Below are 23,441 nucleotides of genomic sequence, written 5' to 3'. Positions count from 1 at the left end.
TTGGGATGTGGAAGCTGGTGTGCTCCCTACAGAATCTCTCTTGCTCATCAAATGCTTGACTGTGCAAGCTGCATACAGAGGTAGTACTGTGCACAACGGTGCTCTCTAGACTCCACAACAGCCACTCAGCCTTAGCCGCTGAATGGCAAAGGGAAGACATGTGGAGAGGAGGCTGTGAGGGATTTAGAAATTAGCCATAGCCTGGCAGACTGCAGACACAAATCTTTCAGTTGTGGCCTTCCAATCCCAACTGCTTATGGTGCCAGCAAGTAGGGATTAAACACCCAATTTGCTGCTTAATGCAGACGGATTTGAGCCCCATGGAGGCAAACAGCTGACACACACAGACACGATGAGCCCAAACTCACCAACAGAATACAACTTCAGATTGTTCCCATGTTAATTTTTTTGTGAGCCTTGCATGCCATGCATAAGTTCCCAATGTAACATGACCTGCTGTGTGTGAGGGAGGGAGAGAGACAAAGAGAGAGAAAGAAGGAGGAGGAGGAGGAGGAGGAGGGAAATGTGGTTGGCCTTCACTAAACAGTCTAGCCAGCCTATTCCTCAGCTGCTCAAGCACAGAATAAGGAGCGAGATTCCATTTGCAGGTGGGAGATTCTGAGTAGGGCATGAGTGATTTTATACCACACATCGGGCAATTTCAGCATCCAAAATTCAAAATACCAGGCAGCATGACTTGGGGCCATATGTTGAACTGGAGATTCCCCAACCTGTGCTCAACTCAGGACTACAGACTCTTCTCCCAGAACTGTCTCAGCAGCCATTCCGCCAGGTCATGAAACATTTTTGTAACCTATGCAGAATACCTCAATGTACTCTCTTTATCCCATTCTACCTTTTGTATAGTAAGCTTACAGGTAGACTGGATTGTTTTCTTGGGGTTGCATCCATGTTGTTGTTTCGCTGTGTCAACAGGCTTCCACTTGTACAATGAAATTTCCCCCTCCTCTCCTGTGCAACCCCCTAAAAAACCCTTAAAATCTGCTCCAGAGAGTTGGGATACCCTCCAGAACAGAATCTGGGGTGTGTGCTGGGAAAGGAAGGGGATTTTCCATTGCATGAGAAAAACACTGCATGTGTTTTTGGATACAGTCTTTAACCTTTGCTGAGGGTATTGAAAATGTCAGGCACATTATGAATTATTAGCGTGTGCCAATTCTTAAAATATGTGAACAGCAAGGCAAGTTCTTGTCAATAACCCTTACAGAAATACCTAGCACTTCACCTATGCCAACAGTAGATATTGTAGGTGTTGGCAGGAATGGACTGGGTGACACTTGCATTCCTAGTCTAATATTCTAATTTAAGGCTATGTACTTTCCCCCCAAAGCCTTGCAACATAGCATGAATGCCACAAAAGACTCGTAACAGAAAGAGCCAGACAGTTTTGCTTCCTTCAGTTTTACTATCACCTCCCCTTCGCAACACAAGTTAGACAACATCTCTAGTCCTTTGAACAGGAGTGGAAAGTAAAAAAGAAACCACTGGAACAAAATGATTTCAAAGCCTCAGAAGCAATGTTGAGAACCTGAAATGACTTTAGACTATGATAAGGACTAGACAACACCATCCTTCAAAAACAACTGCTTCATGGGACATCTCTCCCACAGGACAGCAAAAGTGCCATTTACAAAAATATCTCTCCTGAATTCATAACCGAAGAAAAATAATTACACCACCTACCAGAGTCTCTCTCACACAAAAAGCATTTTTAAATACCCTCAAATTAAATACAGCAGCATGTTTTAAAAATTACATTCCTCTAAAAAATAATAATGGGGGGACGGACGACTAGTGTTCCTACACCTGGATTAACAGGCTTTTGGTGTAACTAATATTACAGTGCAACCCTAGACATATTTACTTGTAACAAAGCCCCACTGTGTTCAATGGGTCTTACTTCCTAGCAAGTGTGTCCAGGACTACAGCTTGGGTCCCCAAGTAAACCACCCATCTCTCCCTCCATGGAAGTGGACACAGTAGAATAGGCTATGAGTCCCCCTTGGGCCAGGAGAACAGCACCTCAGTGTATTGCATTCCTTTGCAATCCTCCTTGCAGAGTCAGCAATTTTAACCGTTCAGCTGGAGGAGTTGCAAAGTACGTTTTCTGCTCCTCCGAGTACTTCTCCTTCACTTCAGTAATGTCCCGATAGCTCCAGTCCCGCCAGTGGAAATTGAACTTCTCCAGAAGTTCTATTCTCTTTTCCTCTGTTGTCACACAATCAACAGGAGTTTTCTGCAGCAAGGAAGGCACCTCAACACCCGGAAAAAGCAGGAGAGCCCGGATAGCAAACCAGCCTCCGTAACGTGGGTGGATGCAGACGCCATAGATCTTCTGGAGAAAGAAAAAAGACTGAATGAATTAAAAGGCCTGCCAATCTTTACATCTCACAGGGAAAAAGGAAAGATATTGTAATAGACAAATATAACCAAAAGATTTAAGAAAGCTTCTCTTCAAGGTGTAAGGTTGGCACCTAGCAGGATGTGAGTAGTTCAGCAGTGTAAGTTATATGGCAAGAGATAAAGAGATAAGAAACATGGAAGAAGTGGAAGGGAAGTACATGAAAGGATGTATTTGTTTTGTTTGGACTGTATGAGTTTATGTAGTTGGTATTACGTATTATGTATGTAGTTTATGTATTAGTGGAGAATGTGTAACAGAGAAGCAAATAAATTAATGGGGGGGGGGGGGGAGAGATGTTGCCATCACTTAATAGGAATTGGGCTGGTTCCATTCCTGCTACACCTCAGGCTCTTGTGATCATGGAAGCACAACCTTCAGGTAGGCTGGAGATAGTTTAGAAGGGAATTTGAAGTGATTTGAGAGAAACAGATATTCTCATGGTGCACAGACACATTTTTCCTGCACCCTGGAAAATGGCTTCGACTGGCTGGCTAAACCAGGTGAGGGTAGCTGGTAGGACTCAAAACCTTGGTGAGTTAGGGACTTCCCTTGCATGCAAAGACAGGCTCCAGTAGATTGAGTGGATGAGACCAATAGTGGGGCCAATGGTCAAGAAGGCAGTTTCTGCATGTACTGTAGAAGGAAGTGAGGGCCTTGTCAACCTGAAAAGGTAGTTCATCTAGGAGAAAGAAAACTCTGGTCCTAAACCTCTGCTGCCTTGTAGGATACCTTCTGGAGAAGAAAAGGCTAAAGAGTAAACCCTACACAAATCCAGAGTTGGGTCTCCAAGGAGCTTCTGGCAACTCCTGCAGCCAAGCTGATGCCAAATGTATTGCTCTGCTTTCTTTTGGACAACATGAACAGGACTGAGAGGGGGGTCTTGTTGTCTGGGCAGCCCGGGACCTCCATATACACTGCCCAGGCTTGTGCCCCAGGGAAGTCACTTTGGTGCTGCTAATGCAGCAGTTTGACTTCAACCCCAGAGGCGCACTACATTGTTTCTCAAGATAGATGGATGCCAACAACATCCAATGGGGTTTGCAGGTTTTTGAAATAATGTCAAAAAGAGTAAGCCAGAGGTGAAAACATCACAACCAACATACTATCTTCATAGAATCATAGAACTGTACAGTTGGAAGGGGCCCTGAGGGTCATCTCGTTCAACTAAAGCATCTATGACAGATGGCCATCCAGAGTGTGTGTGTGTGTGTGTGTGTGTGTGTGTGTAACAAAGCATCTAAGTGCAATCCCATACAGTACATGTCTACTCAGAAGTCCCATTGAGCTCATAAGATTTCAGCCTTAGTTTCCATTCTAGGCACCTGATTGCATAGCCAGTTAGATAAGTAAACAAAGAGTGACTTGTTAACTTACAGGCTGCCCAACCCTACGCATGTTTACTTGGAAGGCAGCCCACTGAATGAACTGTTTTGTTTACTTTCTGTACAAAAAGCATGTACTTTACCATCAAACTACAGCCCTTCCAAAATGTTTTGCTACGGTGCTTTATAATATTAGAAAGTGGAAAGTATCCTTGGTAGGAAATCCTTTAGGATGGAAAACTTGTGGCCCTCCAGATGTTGTTCAACTTCAATTCTGGCCAGCCTGAGCCATCACAGCCAATGGGCAGGGATTACTGGTTGCAGACTGGCAATATCTGAAGGGTCACAGGTTCCTCAGCCCTCCTTTAGGGCATCTCACTAATTATTGCAGACAACTGACACTGTCACTGAAATGCCAGGGAATAATTTACTACTCAAAGTAGGCCACCCTGAAATTAATTAGTAATGTACCAGCACGTTCATTTCAGTGGATCTACTCTGAAAATAGCTAACATTGAGCAGCCTACCTAAAATTACTTTTAAAAGCAACTTTTAAAAAATGCAGCTATGAAGCTTAAACATGTGGGGGAATGTTTTCAAACCGTGAAGGAAACATTTGCTGAAATCTCAAACCTTAGCAAGCAAAACATGACACACTAATGGCTGCCTTCCTGTAGCTTCAACCAATGCTAGAGAAGACTATTCTTATGTCTTCTGCCATCCAAGTCCTTGACAAAGTATAATGAAAAAAATAATATGAACACTATAATAAAGTAAAACAAACCCCTTAATTTCATAATTTATCTAAGAGAAGAATGTGCATTTTCTTGATGGAAAATATGGATCTGTATTGGGTCAATGCAAGGAGAGGGTGCGTTCCTGATCATTGTACATCACAGACAGAGAGAAAGAAGTAACCCAATAAAACATTTAGAAAACACACTAAATCTTCTGAAACAGAAGAAAGTCACAGTTTATCAATGGCTCTCCAAGAAACAAGCACCCTTCTGCTGCTTCTCCTGCTCCAATTTAAATCTCACCTTCTCTCCCCAGGGATCTTGTTGCACATCTTTCCTCTGGTAGTAGTAAGCAGCACCAGCTATATGTGCAGCTGTCTGGGCCAGGAACTTGGGCTTCCGGTTGGGCAGCAACTCATAGTCATACATGATGTCTACCTGCTGGTCAGCAAGACTCTGGAAAGAGGAATTTTTATTAGATCAAACTCACATTTGAAGATGATTGGCTACAGGTAATATGGGATGATGTAGCAAGTCAGTCTACATTCCCCAGCCTCACTCTGTCCCCTGCTCCAAGCTGGGCCTCTAGTCTTGTCGAATGAGAAATGCGACCTCTTGATAAAGGAGCTACAGCCTCGTGTATTATGAAACTCTGAGGCATGTGTCACTTTGCTGACCTGCCTTAGAAAATCTGTCCTATATTGGGAATTCTTTCTCAGGATTTCCAGAATTATTCCACCCAGTTCCATTAAGGAGTTCACAAATCTTCTCACAGGTGAAGCATGACCGCCAATGTAGTCTACAAACAGCTCTTAACCCAAATGCAAATTCTTCCAGTTCCCTGGGCTTGTCACAATGGCTTCTTTTTAAAAGTCTCCATACATAAAATGAAATTGCTGATAAAGAGTTGAATTAATATTCAAAGTGGCAGAACAAGAAAAACCACTCTGAATGACCTTCAAGCCTTTACAACATTTATTCAAATACAGTCATACCTCATGTTACATCTACTTCAGGTTGCATGTTTTCATCTTGCGTCCTGTGGCAACCCAGAAGTACCGGAATGGGTTACTTCCAGGTTTCGCCGCTCACGCATGTGCAGAAGCGCTAAATTGTGCATGCGCAGAAGACCAAATCGCGCCGCGTGCCTGCACAGACACAGTGCTTTGAGTTGCAGGCTTTTCATGTTATGGACAGGCCTTCGGAACGGACCCCATCCGTAACACAAGGTACCACTGTATAGTGAAGTTGGGTGACTGCAGGGGAGGTGAAATGGAGAAAACAAAGCTAGATCGTCCCATGCTAGAGACACAGAAGCCATTGCTGGCTTTGTGCATAGCCATGCCACTACTCAACAGTGTTTCCTAGCCCAGGTGCAAGGACGTTCTCACAATGAATGGCATTGTGTTTGCACACTTGCCTCCTTATAATGCCCCTGCAATGTCACCACTCAGCATTTTTATTCTGCAGACAGGAAACTGAAGCCATACAAAGGGAAACCATGTCACATGACACAAAGCCACCATCGTAACAACAGTACATCATTTACTGCTTGCTTATTTTGAAAAAAATCAAAATCCCATGGAAAGTTTAGCTCAGTTAGATCAGTGTGAGGTTGGATTATTGCAGTATAATAAAGCAAGTTCTCAGTGACCCCTTTACCCACAAAACAATTTTTCCAAACAATACTTGCTAGGACTGACACTTATTTTGCAAGTTATTTACAATATTGGTTACCAAAAACCATTCTACACATCACACAGAAGGAGGTGGCAACAGTAGAATTCTGGATTGAATTGCTTCAGATTGCAGGAGGGTGGGTGTGTCAAGTTTCGGAATGCTTGTGTAAGTAGAAAGCTCCCAGAATACAGGGCTTTGGTTTGTTGTTTCATTTTTTATACAGTGCAGCGTTAAATATGCAATCTATAAAGGTACTGTACAAAAGTCTACCATCTCTTTCAGTGTAATGTGTAGAACAGCCTTTAGCCCCTGTGTCTCCCAATCCCAGTTAAAAATATAAGCAGTAACTCCATCCCCAAAACACAATATGGATTATACTCTATTTCTTGTTTGGTTAAAAAGGAACAAGGATGACCACCCAAATATTTTGTCTTTTCCCAAGGTATAGGGAACTGGCATTACATTTCTAGACATGCCTCCTTAGAAGTAAGCCCCAATGAGTTCAATGGGGCTGACTTTAGGAAAGCGTATATAGCTACTCTCTCCATGACTTGTCTGTATGCATCAAAATCTCTTACCTCCCTAAGCAATGTGAGGTGATGAGAAATGCACTGGTCCACAGGGTCACGAATCTTTTTCAGTGGCCCATTCCTCAAGAAAGGTTTGAAGGCTTTGTCAAACATAGCAGGAGTGCTGAGCACCACAAATGCCAGAGTGTCATCCAAGTAGGGCAACTGAAAAGCTGGAGAAAGGACCGCATTGTACCACCCTACCTTCAGAACAGAGAAAATATAATTACAGTTAGCCTGGATTCTGGAAACGGATGGGAGTACACTCTGAGCAATGTAGGTTTTAAGATACAGCTTTTAGAAGCAAATCAATCTTCACATGTCTTTACCTCCCTACCTGGAACTCTGTGAGTCTTTCAAGGAAACTCAACACCACCACATAGAAAGCAACACAAATTACCGTACAAATAGTTGCATAATTGTGCTTCACTGCGTTTCTCAAGGTTTCAGATTTTCAAAGGATTGAGAACTTGCTGTTGCTTTTCCAAAGGCGGGGGGATGCAAGAAGCAGGTAATTCAACCTTAAATCCGTGGTTGCAGAGGAAGAATTATGAGCACACTTTAGAGTGTCCTTCTAATTTTTCCTTTTCAATTTGGCACTGCAGCTTTACCTGCCTGGAACCTAATGTGATATGATGTCATGAGATACCAATGGGAAATTGTTACTTAAAAAACCAATAAGATATAATTATTATAAAATAAAGTGGAGACGTCAGCTAAATTCTGATTTCTACCATCCATCAAATTGCTGTAGAGAAATTAAGACTGCAATAACTGAGCTCAATTAATTTAGAGTTCACAGTCCAACCTCTGACATAGGCTAAAATCACACAGCATCACTGCTCCTTATGATGTCACAAGGGTTGTGAGCAGCAGCAAACAAGAAGCCTAGGGCCTGCAGTTTAACCATGTGATTCATGCCCAAAGATCAGCAACTAGAAGGCAGAACAAGCAGCAGGGGTCATGAGCAGCAGGAGACCACAAAAAGGGTTTTGGAAGTACTACCTGGAAATAAGTAAGAGCAAAATGAATGATGGAGCTTGTAGTTGGCTAGATGCAGTGGTGGGATGGATGAGAAAAATAAGTTGAGCTTGAATCCTGGCGAGATGGGAGGCACTGTGAGGAAGTTGTTCCCGGGTCTGACAAATTGGTCATTTGCCAGGCTTGGACAGGGTTGCACTCCCTTCTGAAGGAGCAGGTACACAGGCTGGAGGGCGGGGTGTGCTTCTGAATCCAGCTTTGTCACTGAAGGCCCAGGTAGCCTGAGTGACATGAAGTGCCTTTAATTAACTGTACCTGGTTCAACAGCTATGACCATTTCTCTACTGCGAGAGCTTGACCATGGTAGATCAGGTACTGGTGACTTCAAGCTTAGATTACTGCAATGCATGCTATGTGGGGCTTCCCTTGTGCATGACCCAGAAACTCCAGTTGGTGTAGAATGCTGCAGCATGGTTGCTCACAAGAGGGAGGTGCTGTCAGCATAAAACACTGCAGCCCAGAGATTTGCACTGATTGCCAATTTGTTACTAGGCCAGGTTCAAGGTGTTACTATTGGTATATAAAGTCCTTAACAGCTGGAGACTGGTTTATTTGCGGAATCATTTTACCCCACTTGACCTTTTCCGGGCAGGCATCTTCACTGTACTCTTTTTGGGATCCACTTAAAGCATTTTTCTTTAGGCAAGCCTATCCAGATAGGTAGGTATTGATGCGTTTAATCTTTTTACTGTTAGTATTAATTATATTTAACTGTTTTTATTGATAATGTTAACATTTCTTGTAAACTGCTTAAGCTGTTTAGAGGTTTTACTGCAAGCAGCATATAAATGTTGCTGAAAAATAAACAAACAAATACTTAGAACTGAGGGATCAACACAACTCTTGATCTTGGTCTTTGACACTTGAGATATAGGTTTAAGAAGCCACCTTATTCTTGTGGTTGTAATCTGTTTTCAGTATTTTTAATGTTTAATTTTAAATAATTGCAACCCACCCTGGGACCTGCTGGTGAAGGGTGGGTAATAAATTTAATAACACCAGCAAAAACTAACTGTTCAGGTGGCAATTTTATGCATAAGAGCCTACAGGATCAAGTCAATTGCCCATTTAGTCCAACATCCTGTTCTCATAGAGGCCAACCAGATGCTTGTGGGAAGCCAGCAAGCAGGATTCAAGCACAATAGCACTCTCCCCTCCTGTGGTTTCCAGCAACAGATATTCAGAAGCATTACTGCCTCCAAGTGCATTTCACCATAAACCTGCTCTGATTATGTCTAAAGAACGATGTCAACACCCAAAGTATGGGTGGCCCCGAGTCCGTCCTACATCTGTCATAGACCTTTCTCTACAGTCCCTCTCCCTAAGCATTTTTCACCTTTCACTCAGCTAGGGTCGCTTCCAATAGTTGATGGTGTAGCTGGTTGACTAACTGAACTCAAAGACAGCCCATTCATGGTTCCTCATCATCTTGGATAAAAGTGAAGTGCTGCAGGGTTCTGTCCTGGGCCCATTGTCATTCAACATCTTTATAAACAACTTGGATGAAGGAATTGAGGGGATGCTTATCAAATTTGCAGATAACACCAAACCGGGAGGGATAGCCAATGCCACAGAAGACAGAATCAGAATTCAAGATGACCTTAACAGAACTGGGACAAAACTAACAAAGTGAATTGCAATAGGGACAAATGTAAGGCTCTACACTTAGGCAGGAAGAACCAGCCGCACAAATATATAATGGGGGATACCAGACTAGTAAGCCATACATGTGAAAAGGATCTAGGGGTCTTAGTAGACCACAAGCTTAACATCAGTCAACAGTGTGATGCAACAGCAAAAAAAAGCTAATGCTGTTCTAGGCTGCATCAACAGGATTATAGTTTCCAGATCAAGAGAAGAGAGATCCAGAAGATCAAGGGTCTGGAAACCAAGCCTTATGAGGATCAGTGCCCTGGCAGGTCTTGAACCTGCATCTCCTGTTTCCCATCACACTGTGCTGTCCAGTGAGTTTATTAGCATTTGCACCTCCTATGAGAACACACTGTCATACTGATGGATTTAATTTCTTCTCTAGAGCCTCTAGGCCTTATTGGAGATTTGTTTTATAGCCTCTAGCACTGATTGCCTCTTTGGCAAATCACAATGTACTCATTTCAGTCATGTGACTTCTCTGTCTCATGCAAGAGTTATGCTTGAGGACAGCTGCAACTGTGTATAGTTAAACCACAGAAAACCAGGAATACATTTTTGCAGGAATGTCAGGATTTGATGGGCCTAAAAGAGAAAATTGCTTTCTTCTTCTTCCTTTACCCTGATTAATATTTAACTCACAGGTAGGACATGCCTCAACTTCACACTAGTTGAATCTATTCAATGTTAATCTTTAACTTCCTAGACAACAGAACTTGACATTCATCTTTATAACCAGCTACTGTTGGCCACATTCCCAGCTATACCCCACTTTCTACATTATTGTGCTTTATTCCTTCTCTGTATCTAATCTCATTTGTATCTACTCTGATATATTACATACCTGGATTTCAGAAATACAATTATTCTTTAAACTTATGGGTAAATATAAAATGGTATCCTGGAATGCAACCCACAGGGCAGTAAAAGAAATGGAACACTTCTGGAAACAATGGGTAAAAAAATGATTTGGCACATAACCAGAGAAACAGGGTTTTTTTTCATAAAAAGATCTGCTAGTATATCAGATGGCGCCTGATGTCTGAGATTGTTAATGGTTTGCAGCCTATAATGTTTGCTCACAAACAACACTAACAAGCTTACTTGTAGCCTTTCAGATGTCCATGTTGCAAAAATAACAGATTATGCAATAAAAATGAAAATTGCATCCCACATATTTATTTTAAGAACATTCCACGCATTATTAAAAAATGCATATTTAAACAGCAGAACGTCAAATGGCACCAAAAAATGGTAGCAGCCACACACGAGAAATTGATACTATACAAGGAGCAGCAACTACAATGCAACAGCGGAGCAATATGACCAGAATGGCAGAATCACGAACCAAAGTAGGCACGATGAACCACATGAATCCGTGTGGAGCTACAGCATAGCACCTATATTCCTTCTGGGTCCGCAGGGGTCAGTGTTAACACTTATGCAACGCCGCTCTGCCCTACCAGCATGCCAGCCATATCTCTGAAGAAGCACATGCAATTAAGAAACCGATTATTTTCCCCTCCTCGCTTCCCCCAACTCTGCACCCCTCCTGCAGTACCTTAAGCGGGTGGATTTCAAAGCCCAGCTTCTCCAAGTGATCTCGGATCCTTTTCTCCAGCTCAACCACGCGTAGCTCCATCATAGCATGAGCGCGGAGTACTGTGGGAAATGTAGTTTCCCATGAGGTAAGGCGGACCCACACCACGCGCCGGACACGAGAGCCGAGTCCTCCCTCCCTCCCGCTGGCAGCGCGTTTCGCTGCCGCAGCGGCGGGCCGCGCGCCTCTCCCAATAAGGAACCGGGACGCTTTTTTCCGACACCCCCCGCTTTGGGGCGCGAAGAGCCTTTCGGGAAATGCAGTCCCGGTGACTTCCCCCCTCACAGTAGCCGCTGGGCCTTACGGACTTTCCTCTCCAGAAACCTCCGCGGCGGAGCGGAAGGCGGAACCTGCCTCGGGGCTTTTAGCGGTTTCGGACGTGCGTGTTCGAATCCTTTGCCTTCGGAGAGGGGGTCTGGCTGCGGGTCCAGGCAAGGCCGGCGTGGCTTTTCGCCCCCGGCCCTCCATTCCCTTGGCCTCCGTTTGGTCGGGGCAGCCGGGAGCGCTAGTGAGTGGGGCCTGGCTTGGGTGTCCTCAGAGCGGGGAGGCTGACGTGGGTCCTGAGCCAGCCCTCCAGACTGGAGCCACCACCGGCCGTGGCTGGGTTGAGGCGGGCGGGGTGTTCCACGCTCCCTTGTGGGACCGGCCGAGGGAGACCCTCTCGCCCAGCGCTCCAGAACACATCCCGGACACCAGGAAGCGACCTCCCAGGAGGGGCTGCTCTTGGCCGCAGTCTCTAAGGACGGGGGTGGGAAGAGGGCGCCTCCGCTTCCATTTCCCCTCTGCTGAGGAACTGCTTGGTTATCTCTGCCCCTAGAGAGCCGTGGTCTATCGTTGAAAGAGTTTATGGGCCTCCAGAGCGTTGTGCTTTAGAGCTGTGCTCTTTAAACTGTTGGCACAGTAGTTAAAAGGTGCTTGTGAATCTGTCCCAGAGACGTTGGGTGTCTGATGCTGCATTCCCTTAAGAGGCATTTTTGTGTGTGACTTGAAGGAAACTTGTTAGGCAGTCTTTCTGCAAAAGTGTCTGCATTTCCAAGTCTGTACCTTCCCCACCCCACCCCTCCTTTGCTATGACGAGATTCAGCGTTGCTCACGGGAGAAAAATAAACCGTCTCCTGCTGCTTTTGCAGGCGCTCTTCTCTCCTGCTGGGATTTCTTTCTAGCCAAGGACTCTTCCCGGGTTACAGTTGGGCAACCAGTGAGTTGTTAAAACATCTTTTTGCTAACAGCATGGATTGGGACACACAGCTCAGCTCTCTCTTGACTGCAGCAGACAGCAACATGGCAAAAATTAAGGCAAGTTTTGTTTGGAGCAACATACTGGTTGAAGAAAAGTGTCTAGTGTAATTGAACAAGGGGTGTGTATGCTGCTAAATATTTAAAAGTTGATCACACCAAAGTTGTGTTCTGCAAGGGGGAAATGTGTTGATGATAGTTTCCAAGAACTAGTCTTTAATAAAATCTGCTGAGTGTTTTGCTATTGATTGTTAAAGGTGGCTATTACTGTATTTTTCACTCCATAAGCCGCACCTGACCATAAGCCGCACCTAGTTTTTAGAGGAGAAAAACAAGAAAAAAATATTCTGAACAAAACAGTGGATGTATGATTTTTGTGGTTCATGCTGTAGCCACAGACATGTGTTTTGACGGTGAGTTTGGGGTAGCCCAATGCAAAAATCCTGAGAATCCATGTGGATCCATGCTTTGTAACCACGTTTTTGTGCCATTGCGGCCCCACAAAACAGTGGATGTGTGTGTGTTTTTGGTGCAGGCTGTAGCCATGGACATGCTATGTGATCTGATGGTGAATTTGGGGTGACCCAATGCAAAAATCCTGAGGATCCATGTGGATCTGCAGGGTTTTTCTGAGCTTTGGAGCTAACTTCTAAGAGCTGTTAATTTGACTCTGTTCCATGACATTCTGGATACAGGTAAAACCATTTTTGTGGGTTTTTATTAATTTTGTTCTGCTTTTAGAAATCACCCTTACTACCTGGGTTCTTGCTGTTAAACTGTTTAGTTCTGGGCTTGTATTGCTATCGTAGTTTTGCTATTTTTAGCCTGTGAATTTAAGATACATTGACTATTTTGTACACCAGTTTGGGTATGGCAGCTAAAAAGCAGCTTTGAAATCTTATAAATAAAGGTATGGGAATGCTTCTTTGATCTTTGGCCAAGTTAGCAAATGACAGTTGCTGTCGTTGCCTGGAAAATGTGGCATTAAAACATTGTGCAGATTTACCTTGCTCTGTGTATTTTACTGTCCTGTCCATTGAAGGCACTATAATGATGAATGAGAATGTTTTGTCTTGTCAGTTCCTCTCCAAGTGTTTATGCAGTACTTTCTAACTTAAATTTCATGTAGCATCCCTCGGTGGAAGCAATGTGCATTCATACACTCAAGTGTTAATCTTTCCACTGTTTATTCAAAACAGTGTTATAACTTTCTGTCCCATCTTCTGTTTTTGTTCCAGCAACGTCTGAACACTCCCAGCATCTCTTCCAAAGGTAAGAATGATTGACCTGTATTGTATAATTCTAAAGCACCTTTTCCAGAAAGAAACATCTCTTTCATACTTTGAATTTCTGAAGTTTTGAGATTAGAGAGCTCTTTACTGATTCTAGTGTATATAAATCCTGGGAGCAAACAGTGAAAGAAGGCAATTGCCTTCATGTATTGTTTATAAGCACCTAGAGGCATCTAACTAACTGGCTGTTCCTGCGAACTGAATGAAAGGCTAGATGGAGCTGGGTCTGGTCCAGCGAGGTGATTCTTTGACCCTACACATCCACCCCCACCTCTGTTTTCTCCCTTTTCCATCTCTGGCTTTGCTTTTAAAAAAATGATAGTAAACTCACTTCTACACCATTGGTTGCTATTTATAAAAGCACCTAATATGCATGAAGTGAAGCAGGAAAGTATAGCAAATTCCTGCCCAAATCACAGGGAGGTAGTATAAAAGGGAAAAAAGGGAAGAGAGTTAAAAGCCTACAATAATTAACTTTTGAGTAGGGAGAGGGTTGGAATCCAATAGACTCCCAAGAGAATATTTTAATTTCTTAAAAGTGAGAGTAAGAGGTAACAAGCTGAATACTTAAAAGGAAAGAATTCTATACCAGGGGCTATATGTCCAAGAGCACACGTGGACAAGAAATAGCACAGCGGAGTAGGCTGTATTGTGCAATTGAGGTGATTTAGAGAGCAAGCAATGTAGGTAGATACTTTTGACAGTTTCCATACTAGGTGGACCAGTCAGGTTTGTTCCTTTCCATCCCAACAGCTGATCTCTTGCTAGACAGAATAAATACTGAGAGTGCTGCTCTGACTGAGCAACAGACTGGACCACCACCCCTGCATTTCACATGTGGAGCTCACTCATGCTGTAGAATGGCTGCTGAGGAGCTTTCTGCCATCAGCAAGCAATTGCATTCCCAAGCCCAGGTAAGTGACACTGAAATGATGTGCAAGCTACTATGCTATGGTGTAGAGAAAAGCTTTGCTAATACATCTGGGTGCATACACCAGCAAAACCACATGCAAAGTCTTGCACATGAGAAGATAGTGCCATACAGTAGATGGTTGAATTTAAAGCAGACAGATCTGGGTTGTAAATTGCTGTTCAGGCATAAAACTCGCTGTGAGACCTTGGCCGGCCATTGTGCCTCAATTTAGTCTGCATCACTAGATTGTCGTGGAGTTAGAGTAGTGGGGAATTCCATGAATTCCAACCCCTGCTCCTTGGAGGAAATGTGAGATTTACGGTAAATCATGTAACAGGAAATAATACACGTTCTCAAACCAACAATTTGGTTAGGATTAGTTTTTCTAGTATATTATGTTCCAGCCTAAGATTTTGAGGGCTTCTTGCTTATGATGGCATTTGCTGTTCCCATGACTCTGGTCCTCCTTTCTTTCTCTTAGGTCATAGAATCCCTCACCCAGGCAGTACATCGGCTGAAACAGGAGAAGGAACTGCAGCAGCAGAGTATCAGTCACCTAGAGGGTATAAGAGATTTGTCCAGTTTGGCATTGCCTCTGCCAGACTGCCCTTTCTCTGATGTGTTCAAACAAGTTGCACCTAAAAGAGCACAAGTTTTATTTATTTTACTTAAAATGTGTATTTTTCTATTTTTGCTTTTTGTATTAAAATGTTCAAAGCAGCTTACAATTACAGTTTGAGAAATATACAAGGTAAAAGCACAATATGGGAGAGAGCGTGCATGCACAGAAAATGCCTCAGTTCAGGAGGTTTCAAACATCAACAACTCCCAAAAGAGTCATCTTTAGAAGCTAATGGGATGGAGCAGGGTGGACATAAAAAAAGTTCCCCATAGCTGGTGCAACTGCAGAGTGGGTTTGTGCTGCAGTCCAGCCTAACATAATTCATCACTGAGACATGAAGGAGAGTCCCTCCAGCAGATTTTAGTGAGTGATAATAATTAGCATTTTTTAATTGGACCCAGAAATGAACAAAAACCCAATGAAACTGTTGGAAGATTCTTCTCTTGCTTAGCTGATAACCCTGTTATGAGAAATATGTCATGGTACCTAAGAATCCAGCCACTTCACCTCCCTCCTTCCTCATACTTGAATCCACACTTCATTTATGTCTGTCAGCACTCTTGCCAGCTCCATGGTATTCTGATGGGGACAAACCTCTCTTGAATGTGGTTAACAGACTGCCGTGCACCAATGGTGAATGGGCATCAATGTCACTGTATCTCCACAACAGCCAAGGGGAATACTGTTGGCTAATTTCGTCCTGTCCTGCTTCATGTTGCAGAGGAGGTGGATCGACTGCAGCACAATTCTCACGGCAGCTTAGACTCAGTGCTGGGAGTCAGGATGGAAGGGCTGAAGACTGAGTTCCGTAGCCTTCGGCAGCAAGTGTTTCAGCAGTCAGATGGTGACTGTACTCCTGATCCTTTTTCCAACCCTGGCATCATGCAAGATATGCGGGAGAGGTCAGCAATTGAGCTATCTAGTGAAAGTAACTGCTTTATGTATAGGGATGTTCGAGATGAGTGGGATAGTGTGGTGATGGACAAAGAACAGTACTTTTCCAAGTGTCAACTGCAGATCATTAATTGCTGGAAGAAAGTTGGCATGTCATTTGCAATTTGAGAATGTCTTCAAAGACTTGAATGAACTGTGGCCTCTGCCAAGTTTTCTTGAATGGGGTTGCTGCTGTGCTGGGAAGAATAACAGTTGCTGTTCTAATAACCACTTGCTTGTAGTGAATTGTGTTACCTGAGTGGACCCCTGTAGGTTAGCAATATATTTTTCACTGATTTCTAGCCTATAGAAAGCCAACAATGCAAGCATGCTTGAGCTCTATCTTACCATTTCTCTGGGAATCAGAATGGCATGGGGCCAATTCCATAAATTTCAAAACTGTTAATGTTTTAAAACAGCTGAATTTGGAATGGACTTTGCAGTAAATCCAGAAAAGTGATCCCTGTTGTCTTAATTCAGTTCGTGATTTCCTTCTTATTCTAGTAAGAAAATCTTGTGGCAAGAATATAAGTGCATCAAAAGAGAGATGGAACACCTGAAGCACAAACTAGGCAAGTACTACTTGATGCTCCTCCTCCCCTGGCCTCTGTCCTGTAATAACTATTGGGATAAAGGCTATGTGCCCTGTGGGCCTCATTGGGAAGAGAGAAATATGTACAGAATTGAGAAAATGACATGGCTTATTGCACCCTTTAGATCAACAAGAGGATGATCTGTTCCACCAAGTGTCTGCAACTGATGAGATAAAGAAGACTCAAAGAAGATACTGTCAGGTACGTTGTTAAAAAGGTTCCCTGCTGCTACCCAATCACTTTGTGCTAGTAGTCCTAGGCCCAGCATGGAACATGAAGGGCGGATGCAGTCCCTACCCCAGATATCTAAAATATATTGGACAGACAAGACAGAGATGACTGAAAGATTAGAACAAGATTACACTATACCTACAAGCTAGATGACTCTGGCACAGGGATGAGGAACCTTTTTTTGCTTTATCTGGCACCTCCTCGCAGGTCAACAACCTACCCGTCAATTCTATGACATGTTACATGATTGACAGGTGAGTGTCCTGCCCACTTGCGAAAATCCTTGCGTCCAGGAGGAAATGAAGAAAGGGCCATTTTGCAAGCAAAGGCCTTTTCCCTCATGCACTCTGCCTTGGCTTGTGAAAACTCTTCCTTTCTTTCACTGCTCATAAAAAGCACCTTCCTTTTGGCTTGCCTTGACTGTGGTGCCTGCTCATACAGCCAACATGAGAAGGAGTTAAGCTTTGCTTATCAGCTGAGAAGTAAAGGGTTGCAGGTACCTGTTTGCGCAGCCAAGGCAGAATTGAACCCTGCCCACCTGACAATCAGCTGGTGCCACTTGGATTTGTCAGCAGGTTGACTGGTGGGCATGGTTTGTGGAAAATAGCCTGGTTGGCCAAGATTTGCCCCACCTGCTGCTCGAGCAAATATTCAGTTCAAGAAGTAGTCATTCACCTTTGATGCCACTTGTTTAAATACTCTTCCTTCCCTAATGATGGTTTCTTAAGCTATGGAAAGATTCCTGAACTGTAGCCACCACCATCAGTCTTGATGTATGTCCTGCCTTTCCAGCTTTCACATTAAAATAGAGTGTGGGCTTAGAGCAAACAAACCACCATTGGGAAGTAATGATTTAACCTTGGCTTCAAATTGTGAGGTTTTATTTGGAGACAAACCAGAAGTGCTGGTTTGAATGCAAAATGATTTCATTGTTTGTTTTGTTCATGGAGGGAGGAGTCAAGTGGGAGGGTTACAGCTGTATACACAGATGCTTAGCTTGTTCACAGCCTAATTCACTTAAAACATAGTTAATGACTTAGTACTGCTTCCAAACATTGTGGAAACTTGTGGGCACCTCTTAAGGCCATTATACCACTGTGCTGTGCTTCCCTAGCCTGGAAAAACCAGTGCAGTGGTATTAGGAATATGGTCACATGTGTTTGCCATTCTGCTTCTGTCTGTGGGTATATGCTAATCTCTGCAGCAGAATACATGACTGGGAAACTATGGATATACTTAAAAACTAAAAAACAAGCAAATACCCAAAACACTCTTAACTCCCTGCTTATGTTTTTTTTGTGGGGGGAATTTCTTTTAAAAACAAAATTAACCCTAAAAGCTTAGGTTAAAACCATAGTTATCTGTCTTCTTATTCCCAGATGCTGGAAGATCTGAAGGACAGTCATAAAGCTCAGACTAAGGATTTGGACAAAGCTAGGATTGAGACCCAGAGCACTCAGAAGGAACTTAGTCATGTCAAGTAGGGAAACACATGTTATGCTGTATGTGCTTCACTTGATAGCTGCCCGTGGTTCAATGCAGGATTGAGACGTGCATGGTTGCTAAATTATTACCACTGTTTCTCTTATTCAAAAATGGTGTTGTAGATGGTTGCTAGTAGACAGTTGTCCACCAGAGGGCCTCCTATTCATTGCATTAGCCTCCAAAAAGGCAATGATGAGACAGGAATCTTTGAAGGTGCTGCAGAAGGCTAGCAGTTTGCTTTCTTCCCAAACCAGACTTCCCTAATCTGGGGCCTTCCAGAGGGTTTGGACTAATTCCTGACCAGACAGGATGGTAGCAGGTTGAAGAAGGCTGCCCTAGTCACCCAATGGTTTGGATGTTTCCCATCCCCTTCTCCCTATAGCCACTTGACACCCCAGCCCAGGCCCAAACAACTTCTGTGTAGGGTCAGTTCTTCATGAGCAATGTGAAATGGGACTGCTGGGGAAAAGAGAAAGGGAAGTGTTCCTTCTGTTAACTTTACATTGAGCCCATTGAGATCAATCCTGGTTTGGGGTGATTCACCCATCCCACATTGCTCAAGAGGGCTCCTGACCTCCCAGACTGACTTTTCAGGGAGCACAGGTGGCTGGAGAAGGCAGGAAACTTTCCTTCTGTGAACTTCCTTAAGTTAACTTGGGAACGAGCCCAGTGAATTTGATGATACACTTGGTGCTGTTTAGAGAGGGGTTTCTATCAAGAGAGCTCACAAACATGCCACTTCAAACATCAGCTACCTCTGTCCACTACTTCCTGTTTCTGTCCCCTTTCATTGAGATTAAGTATTTGCTTTTTTGCCTTGCTGCATTTTATAGCTTTTGCCTTGAACTGTAAGAACCTAAGAGCCCTGCTGGTTCAGATTAGAGGTCTGACTGGTCCAGCATTCTGTTTTTGCAGTGATCAGCCAGTAGGGATGGACAGAGATGTCAATTTCAGTTTCCTGTTTTTCCATACTTAAGTTCAGTTCTTCACATTTCTACATCAGTTTTCATCTCCCCCCCCAAAAAAAAACCTCATGAAAATTAATCAGAGTGTTAGTGTGATTTTATTAAGTAATATGTACATTTTATATGCAATGTTGCATAATATAAACATTTTTGTATGTTATTTTCCATAACATATGCATTTGTATGCACACTTTACCTTAGTATGTGCATTTTTGTACACATTACTGGCCTGGGGAACTGCATTGCAAAAATTGGAGGAGCACAAATTGGGAAAGATGGTTGGATTTCAGTTCTCATATTTTTTTTTGGAAAATCTGAATTAGATAAGGTTGCCTTTGAATGCAAAGTGAATTGAATTTCTTCCCCAGCCCTATCAATCAGATGGCTATGGGAAATCCACAAGTATAGGACATGAGTTCAATAGCACTTTTCTGCATGTGATCTGGGACTGGAGGTAGTGCATAGCCTACACAGACTTAGTAGACATTGATAATCTCATCCAGGAACTGCTTGGATCTAATAAGAGGGGATGTACTGAGTGGCACAGTACATGTCCATTTCCTAGTATTCATCTCTTGGAAATGAAAGAACATTCTCCAGCAATTATCACCCAGGTTCACAGAACCTGTAGTGACTGAGTCACATTATAGTGGTTTGAATTCAGAGGATCAAACTCTTTTCTCTCTAGTTCCTCTTATTTCCCTGTATTCCTCCCAAATCTATGAATGATTCTAAGTAAGCAACACCAGAGAAGCCATTGAATATATCATTGAAATAAACTTAGCTGCTCTGTCACTGAAGTCAGTCATGGCTTGCTTTTCATTAGCTCATCAAGCATTTCCATTTTAACTGAAGGCTTGATTATTTCACTGCCTACAGATACTTTCGGACATTAAGTGAATCGCACAGAGCTGTTATGAGCTTACTTGACTGCATCGCTCAGATTTATGAGGTGCAAGAGTGCCTCATCTCTTATAAATATGTTTCTTCCATCTGCACTAATAATTTATGTGGGCTTTTGAATTTGTTTTAATCAGAAGTACAGTTACTGACCTAAAAGAACAGGTGAAAGGTCTGCACTTGGAGGATGAACTCTACGCTGGTCCACTAAGAGACAAAAACCTCCGTCTAAGTAAGTGCTTGTTCTTAGAACACCTGACACTGAGAGCATTTCTGATTAGGAAAATGGGTGCACATGGGAAGTGTGGCATGAGGGCTCATTTTGCTGCAAGTTTGTGGACTGGGCAGCTGCTGCACATCCATTTGTCAGTCTTGTTGCAAAATAAGCACTCAGATGCTTGAAAGAGTATTTGCTTTTTGCTATGGATATATTAACTTTTTGAAGGAAAATATAACATTGTGTAAAATGGCCCTCATTGTACCAGTGTTTCTTCAGCACAACCCATTAGACTCTCATCTTCAGCTGTGAAATATTCTGCTCCTGTAAAAAATATACATGGTCAGAGAAGCAGTTCACTTTTCTCAGTTTTACTAATTTTGGAAAGAATTCAGTGTCACACTATGTCAGCTTACCAGGTGGAACAATTCCCTCTCTCTCCTTCCCCCATGCCCTGACCTGGGGCTTCTCCCAACGCTGCTGAAACCAATTTCAGGAGTGCTAGGGGAAAAGATAAGCTCCCTTGCATAGGCTTCCACTAACAGGACTAGTAAGGTGAATCCTGCCCTATGTATGCATGACACTTTCCACATATAAACCCAGGTGCCAGCCATATTTTAAATGGAAATAATAAAGCTCTTAATTAGAAAAAAGTATACTGGCATTGCATACATGGTCTTGTCTTGAATCATTGGGACTTTGGACAGTAAGGGCAAACTCAATCATTTACTAAGTTGTAAACATTGCTTTGAGAAAAAGCTCAGAATTTTAAGTGAGCTGCTAGTCTCCCTAATCTGCCTTGAACTTTGTCTCCTAGGAAAAAAGAGAGTTTTGCTGCATGATGCTACCTTGTCATCCCTTCTCAGTGACGATTCAGCCTCTGAGTTCAGTCTCACAGATGTCAGCTCAGATGAACTCTTTAGTGAACCAGAGATTGCACAACTTGCTGGTGAGCCTGGGTGTAACTCTGAAATATTTACTGAAACCATTACCTAGTGATTGCTCTGGGACTGTGAAGTTTATCTCTACAAGTTTTTATTTTGAATTGCAGCATTGCCAGAATACCCTGGAAGAGGAACGGATTGATACTGAAAATACTACTTGCTGTGTTTACTTTTCTTCTGTTTCTGAAATATCAAAAGCCATATTGCACCACATAGAGGAACCCTCAGTTTTGAGAATAAAGGGATTAACATTCTCGTCAGGGGAATTCTTACCCTATTTCATTAAGATGCTTAAGATTCTTGTGTACAGATTCTCTTTAAACCTCTTTGCATTTTGCTTTTTCTCTACCCTAATCCTAGTGACTCAGTCTTTCTGAAGGAAGCTGCTACATTTCTACTGTGTTCTGTTCTGGTGCCCTCAAAGTGTTTTCAAGGATCTTTACTAGAGCTGTTTCCCTCTGTAGAGTCTTCTTTTGCCAGAAGATTTTGTACATCCAAGCTCATGCCTAGGGGATGAGCCAAATACAGTGGTACCTCGGGTTAAGTACTTAATTCGTTCCGAATGTCCATTCTTAACCTGAAGCACCACTTTAGCTAATGGGGCCTCCCACTGCTGCTGCGCCGCCAGAACACGATTTCTGTTCTCATCCTGAAGCAAAGTTCTTAACCCGAGGTACTATTTCTGGGTTAGCGGAGTCTGTAACCTGAAACGTATGTAACCTGAGGTACCACTGTAATCCTTTGGGTTTTGTAAAGGAAAACCAATCACTCCATCATAGCTGGGTGCTTGAAGGCTCTTCTGAAGCTCTTGACAAATGGGTTTGACACTACTTGTAATAAATATGAAAGGGAAGCTTATAGATATACTCACTGCTGGCTCTAAGGTGATGCTTGTGGATGATTGCGTACAAGACTTAACATCTGTACATGTGGTGGTCCTGGAAGAGAACACTTTGTTTATTAAAATTTTAACGTATGGAAAAATATGGTGCTGCATAGTAGCTCAGAAAAGTGGTCTACTAGTTTTCTTTCAATCTTTTCATTTTTTTAAACTTCCCCTCTTTTTTTGAAAGCACTTCTTTCTAGCTTATTAATTCTATACTGTTGAATTGCAAAATGTTATAACAACAACCACATTAGTCAGCTAATTACTTTGTATTGTACTTGTAGATGACAAGATTTCCATACCAGGCTTGAAGCTAGAAAAGAAGACCCCTGGAGGGGCAGCTGGTGGCACGCTGGACACAGAAGACCTCAGCAGTGAGCTGACTGACACTCCTCCTGAGCTCAACTTGAGTAACCTTTAAAACTTCACCTAAGGATTGCCTCATTCTTTCTAATGAGAAAACAAATTAAAGAGCAGAGAAACATACGTACTGTTCTCACACACACTCCGCTGCCTTTTGTACAGATGCAACATTGAGGTAGAAGGACAGTATTAACCTCAACCTATGACCTGGTGATATTAGCACATGCAAGTATGATGCAGGGGGCTGAGAAGGGTGTGTTGTGTGTATATATATGTTCTGTTCAGAGATTTCCCAGTGTCCCTTTCTGGAAAAGGAACAATTGCATTGCTGGTCCCTGCGTGTGTGATATGGATCGTATCGGCCAGCTTCAAGGAACTGATTATTCTCATCATTCATAATTTGCAGTGTTTAAATATTAAAATGAAATATTGAGACTGAGCCGCAAGAGAAAATATTCTGGTAAGCAATCCACTTTACCCCAGATTCTGTTAATCCAGGCTTCCTCAACCTCAGCCCTCCAGATGTTTTGGGCCTACAACTCCCATGATCCCTAGCTAGCAGGACCAGTGGTCAGGGATGATGGGAATTGTAGTCTCAAAACATCTGTAGGGCCAAGGTTGAGGAAGCCTCTGTTAATCTGTGTCACGGTGCTTGCCAGCACAACAGCTCCTGATTCAGCACTAAGACAAAACCAGCAGTGATGGAAACAGTCCACTGAAGAAGGGAGCATATAGTATGTTAAACTGCTTTGGCAAGTCACTGATGTGCCACATTAGCAGTTGACTAGGATAGGCTGGCTGTGTGAGAAGAAACCTGTGGGGAGCATTCTCTTATCT

The 23,441-nt window shown here is 43.0% G+C and overlaps 2 protein-coding genes across 2 annotated transcripts; one reads left to right on the top strand and one right to left on the bottom strand.

Annotated features, from left to right (window-relative positions):
* Positions 1-1,406: 1,406 nt before the first annotated feature.
* MMACHC (metabolism of cobalamin associated C) lies at positions 1,407-11,394 on the bottom strand. Its single transcript, XM_081009572.1, has 4 exons — positions 10,986-11,394; positions 6,743-6,937; positions 4,788-4,940; positions 1,407-2,356 (listed from the first exon to the last, which is right to left on the bottom strand). The coding sequence occupies exons 1-4, from the start codon at positions 11,067-11,069 to the stop codon at positions 2,045-2,047; spliced, it is 744 nt and encodes a 247-aa protein (XP_080865698.1). The 5' UTR covers positions 11,070-11,394; the 3' UTR covers positions 1,407-2,044.
* LOC308479112 (uncharacterized protein) lies at positions 11,394-22,727 on the top strand. Its single transcript, XM_081009586.1, has 12 exons — positions 11,394-11,532; positions 12,254-12,320; positions 13,499-13,532; positions 14,306-14,466; positions 14,947-15,028; positions 15,809-15,989; positions 16,525-16,592; positions 16,738-16,814; positions 18,224-18,324; positions 20,332-20,426; positions 21,229-21,360; positions 22,526-22,727. The coding sequence occupies exons 2-12, from the start codon at positions 12,255-12,257 to the stop codon at positions 22,660-22,662; spliced, it is 1,134 nt and encodes a 377-aa protein (XP_080865712.1). The 5' UTR covers positions 11,394-11,532; position 12,254; the 3' UTR covers positions 22,663-22,727.
* Positions 22,728-23,441: the final 714 nt, after the last annotated feature.

This window comes from Podarcis pityusensis, assembly GCF_964106645.2.
Source record: "Podarcis pityusensis genome assembly, chromosome: 6".
NCBI classification, from domain to species: domain Eukaryota; kingdom Metazoa; phylum Chordata; class Lepidosauria; order Squamata; family Lacertidae; genus Podarcis; species Podarcis pityusensis.
This window is presented reverse-complemented; position numbering and strand designations above follow the sequence as displayed.

Coding starts and splice junctions, on each gene's coding strand:
- MMACHC (XM_081009572.1), bottom strand. CDS start 11,069: ATGATGGAGCTACGCGTGGTTGAGCTGGAGAAAAGGATCCGAGATCAC. Junction 6,938..10,985: donor TTGAAATCCACCCGCTTAAG/GTACTGCAGGAG, acceptor TCTGTTCTGAAG/GTAGGGTGGTACAATGCGGT. Junction 4,941..6,742: donor ACCTCACATTGCTTAGGGAG/GTAAGAGATTTT, acceptor TCCTCTTTCCAG/AGTCTTGCTGACCAGCAGGT.
- LOC308479112 (XM_081009586.1), top strand. CDS start 12,255: ATGGATTGGGACACACAGCTCAGCTCTCTCTTGACTGCAGCAGACAGC. Junction 16,593..16,737: donor ACACCTGAAGCACAAACTAG/GCAAGTACTACT, acceptor TGCACCCTTTAG/ATCAACAAGAGGATGATCTG. Junction 21,361..22,525: donor AGAGATTGCACAACTTGCTG/GTGAGCCTGGGT, acceptor TTGTACTTGTAG/ATGACAAGATTTCCATACCA.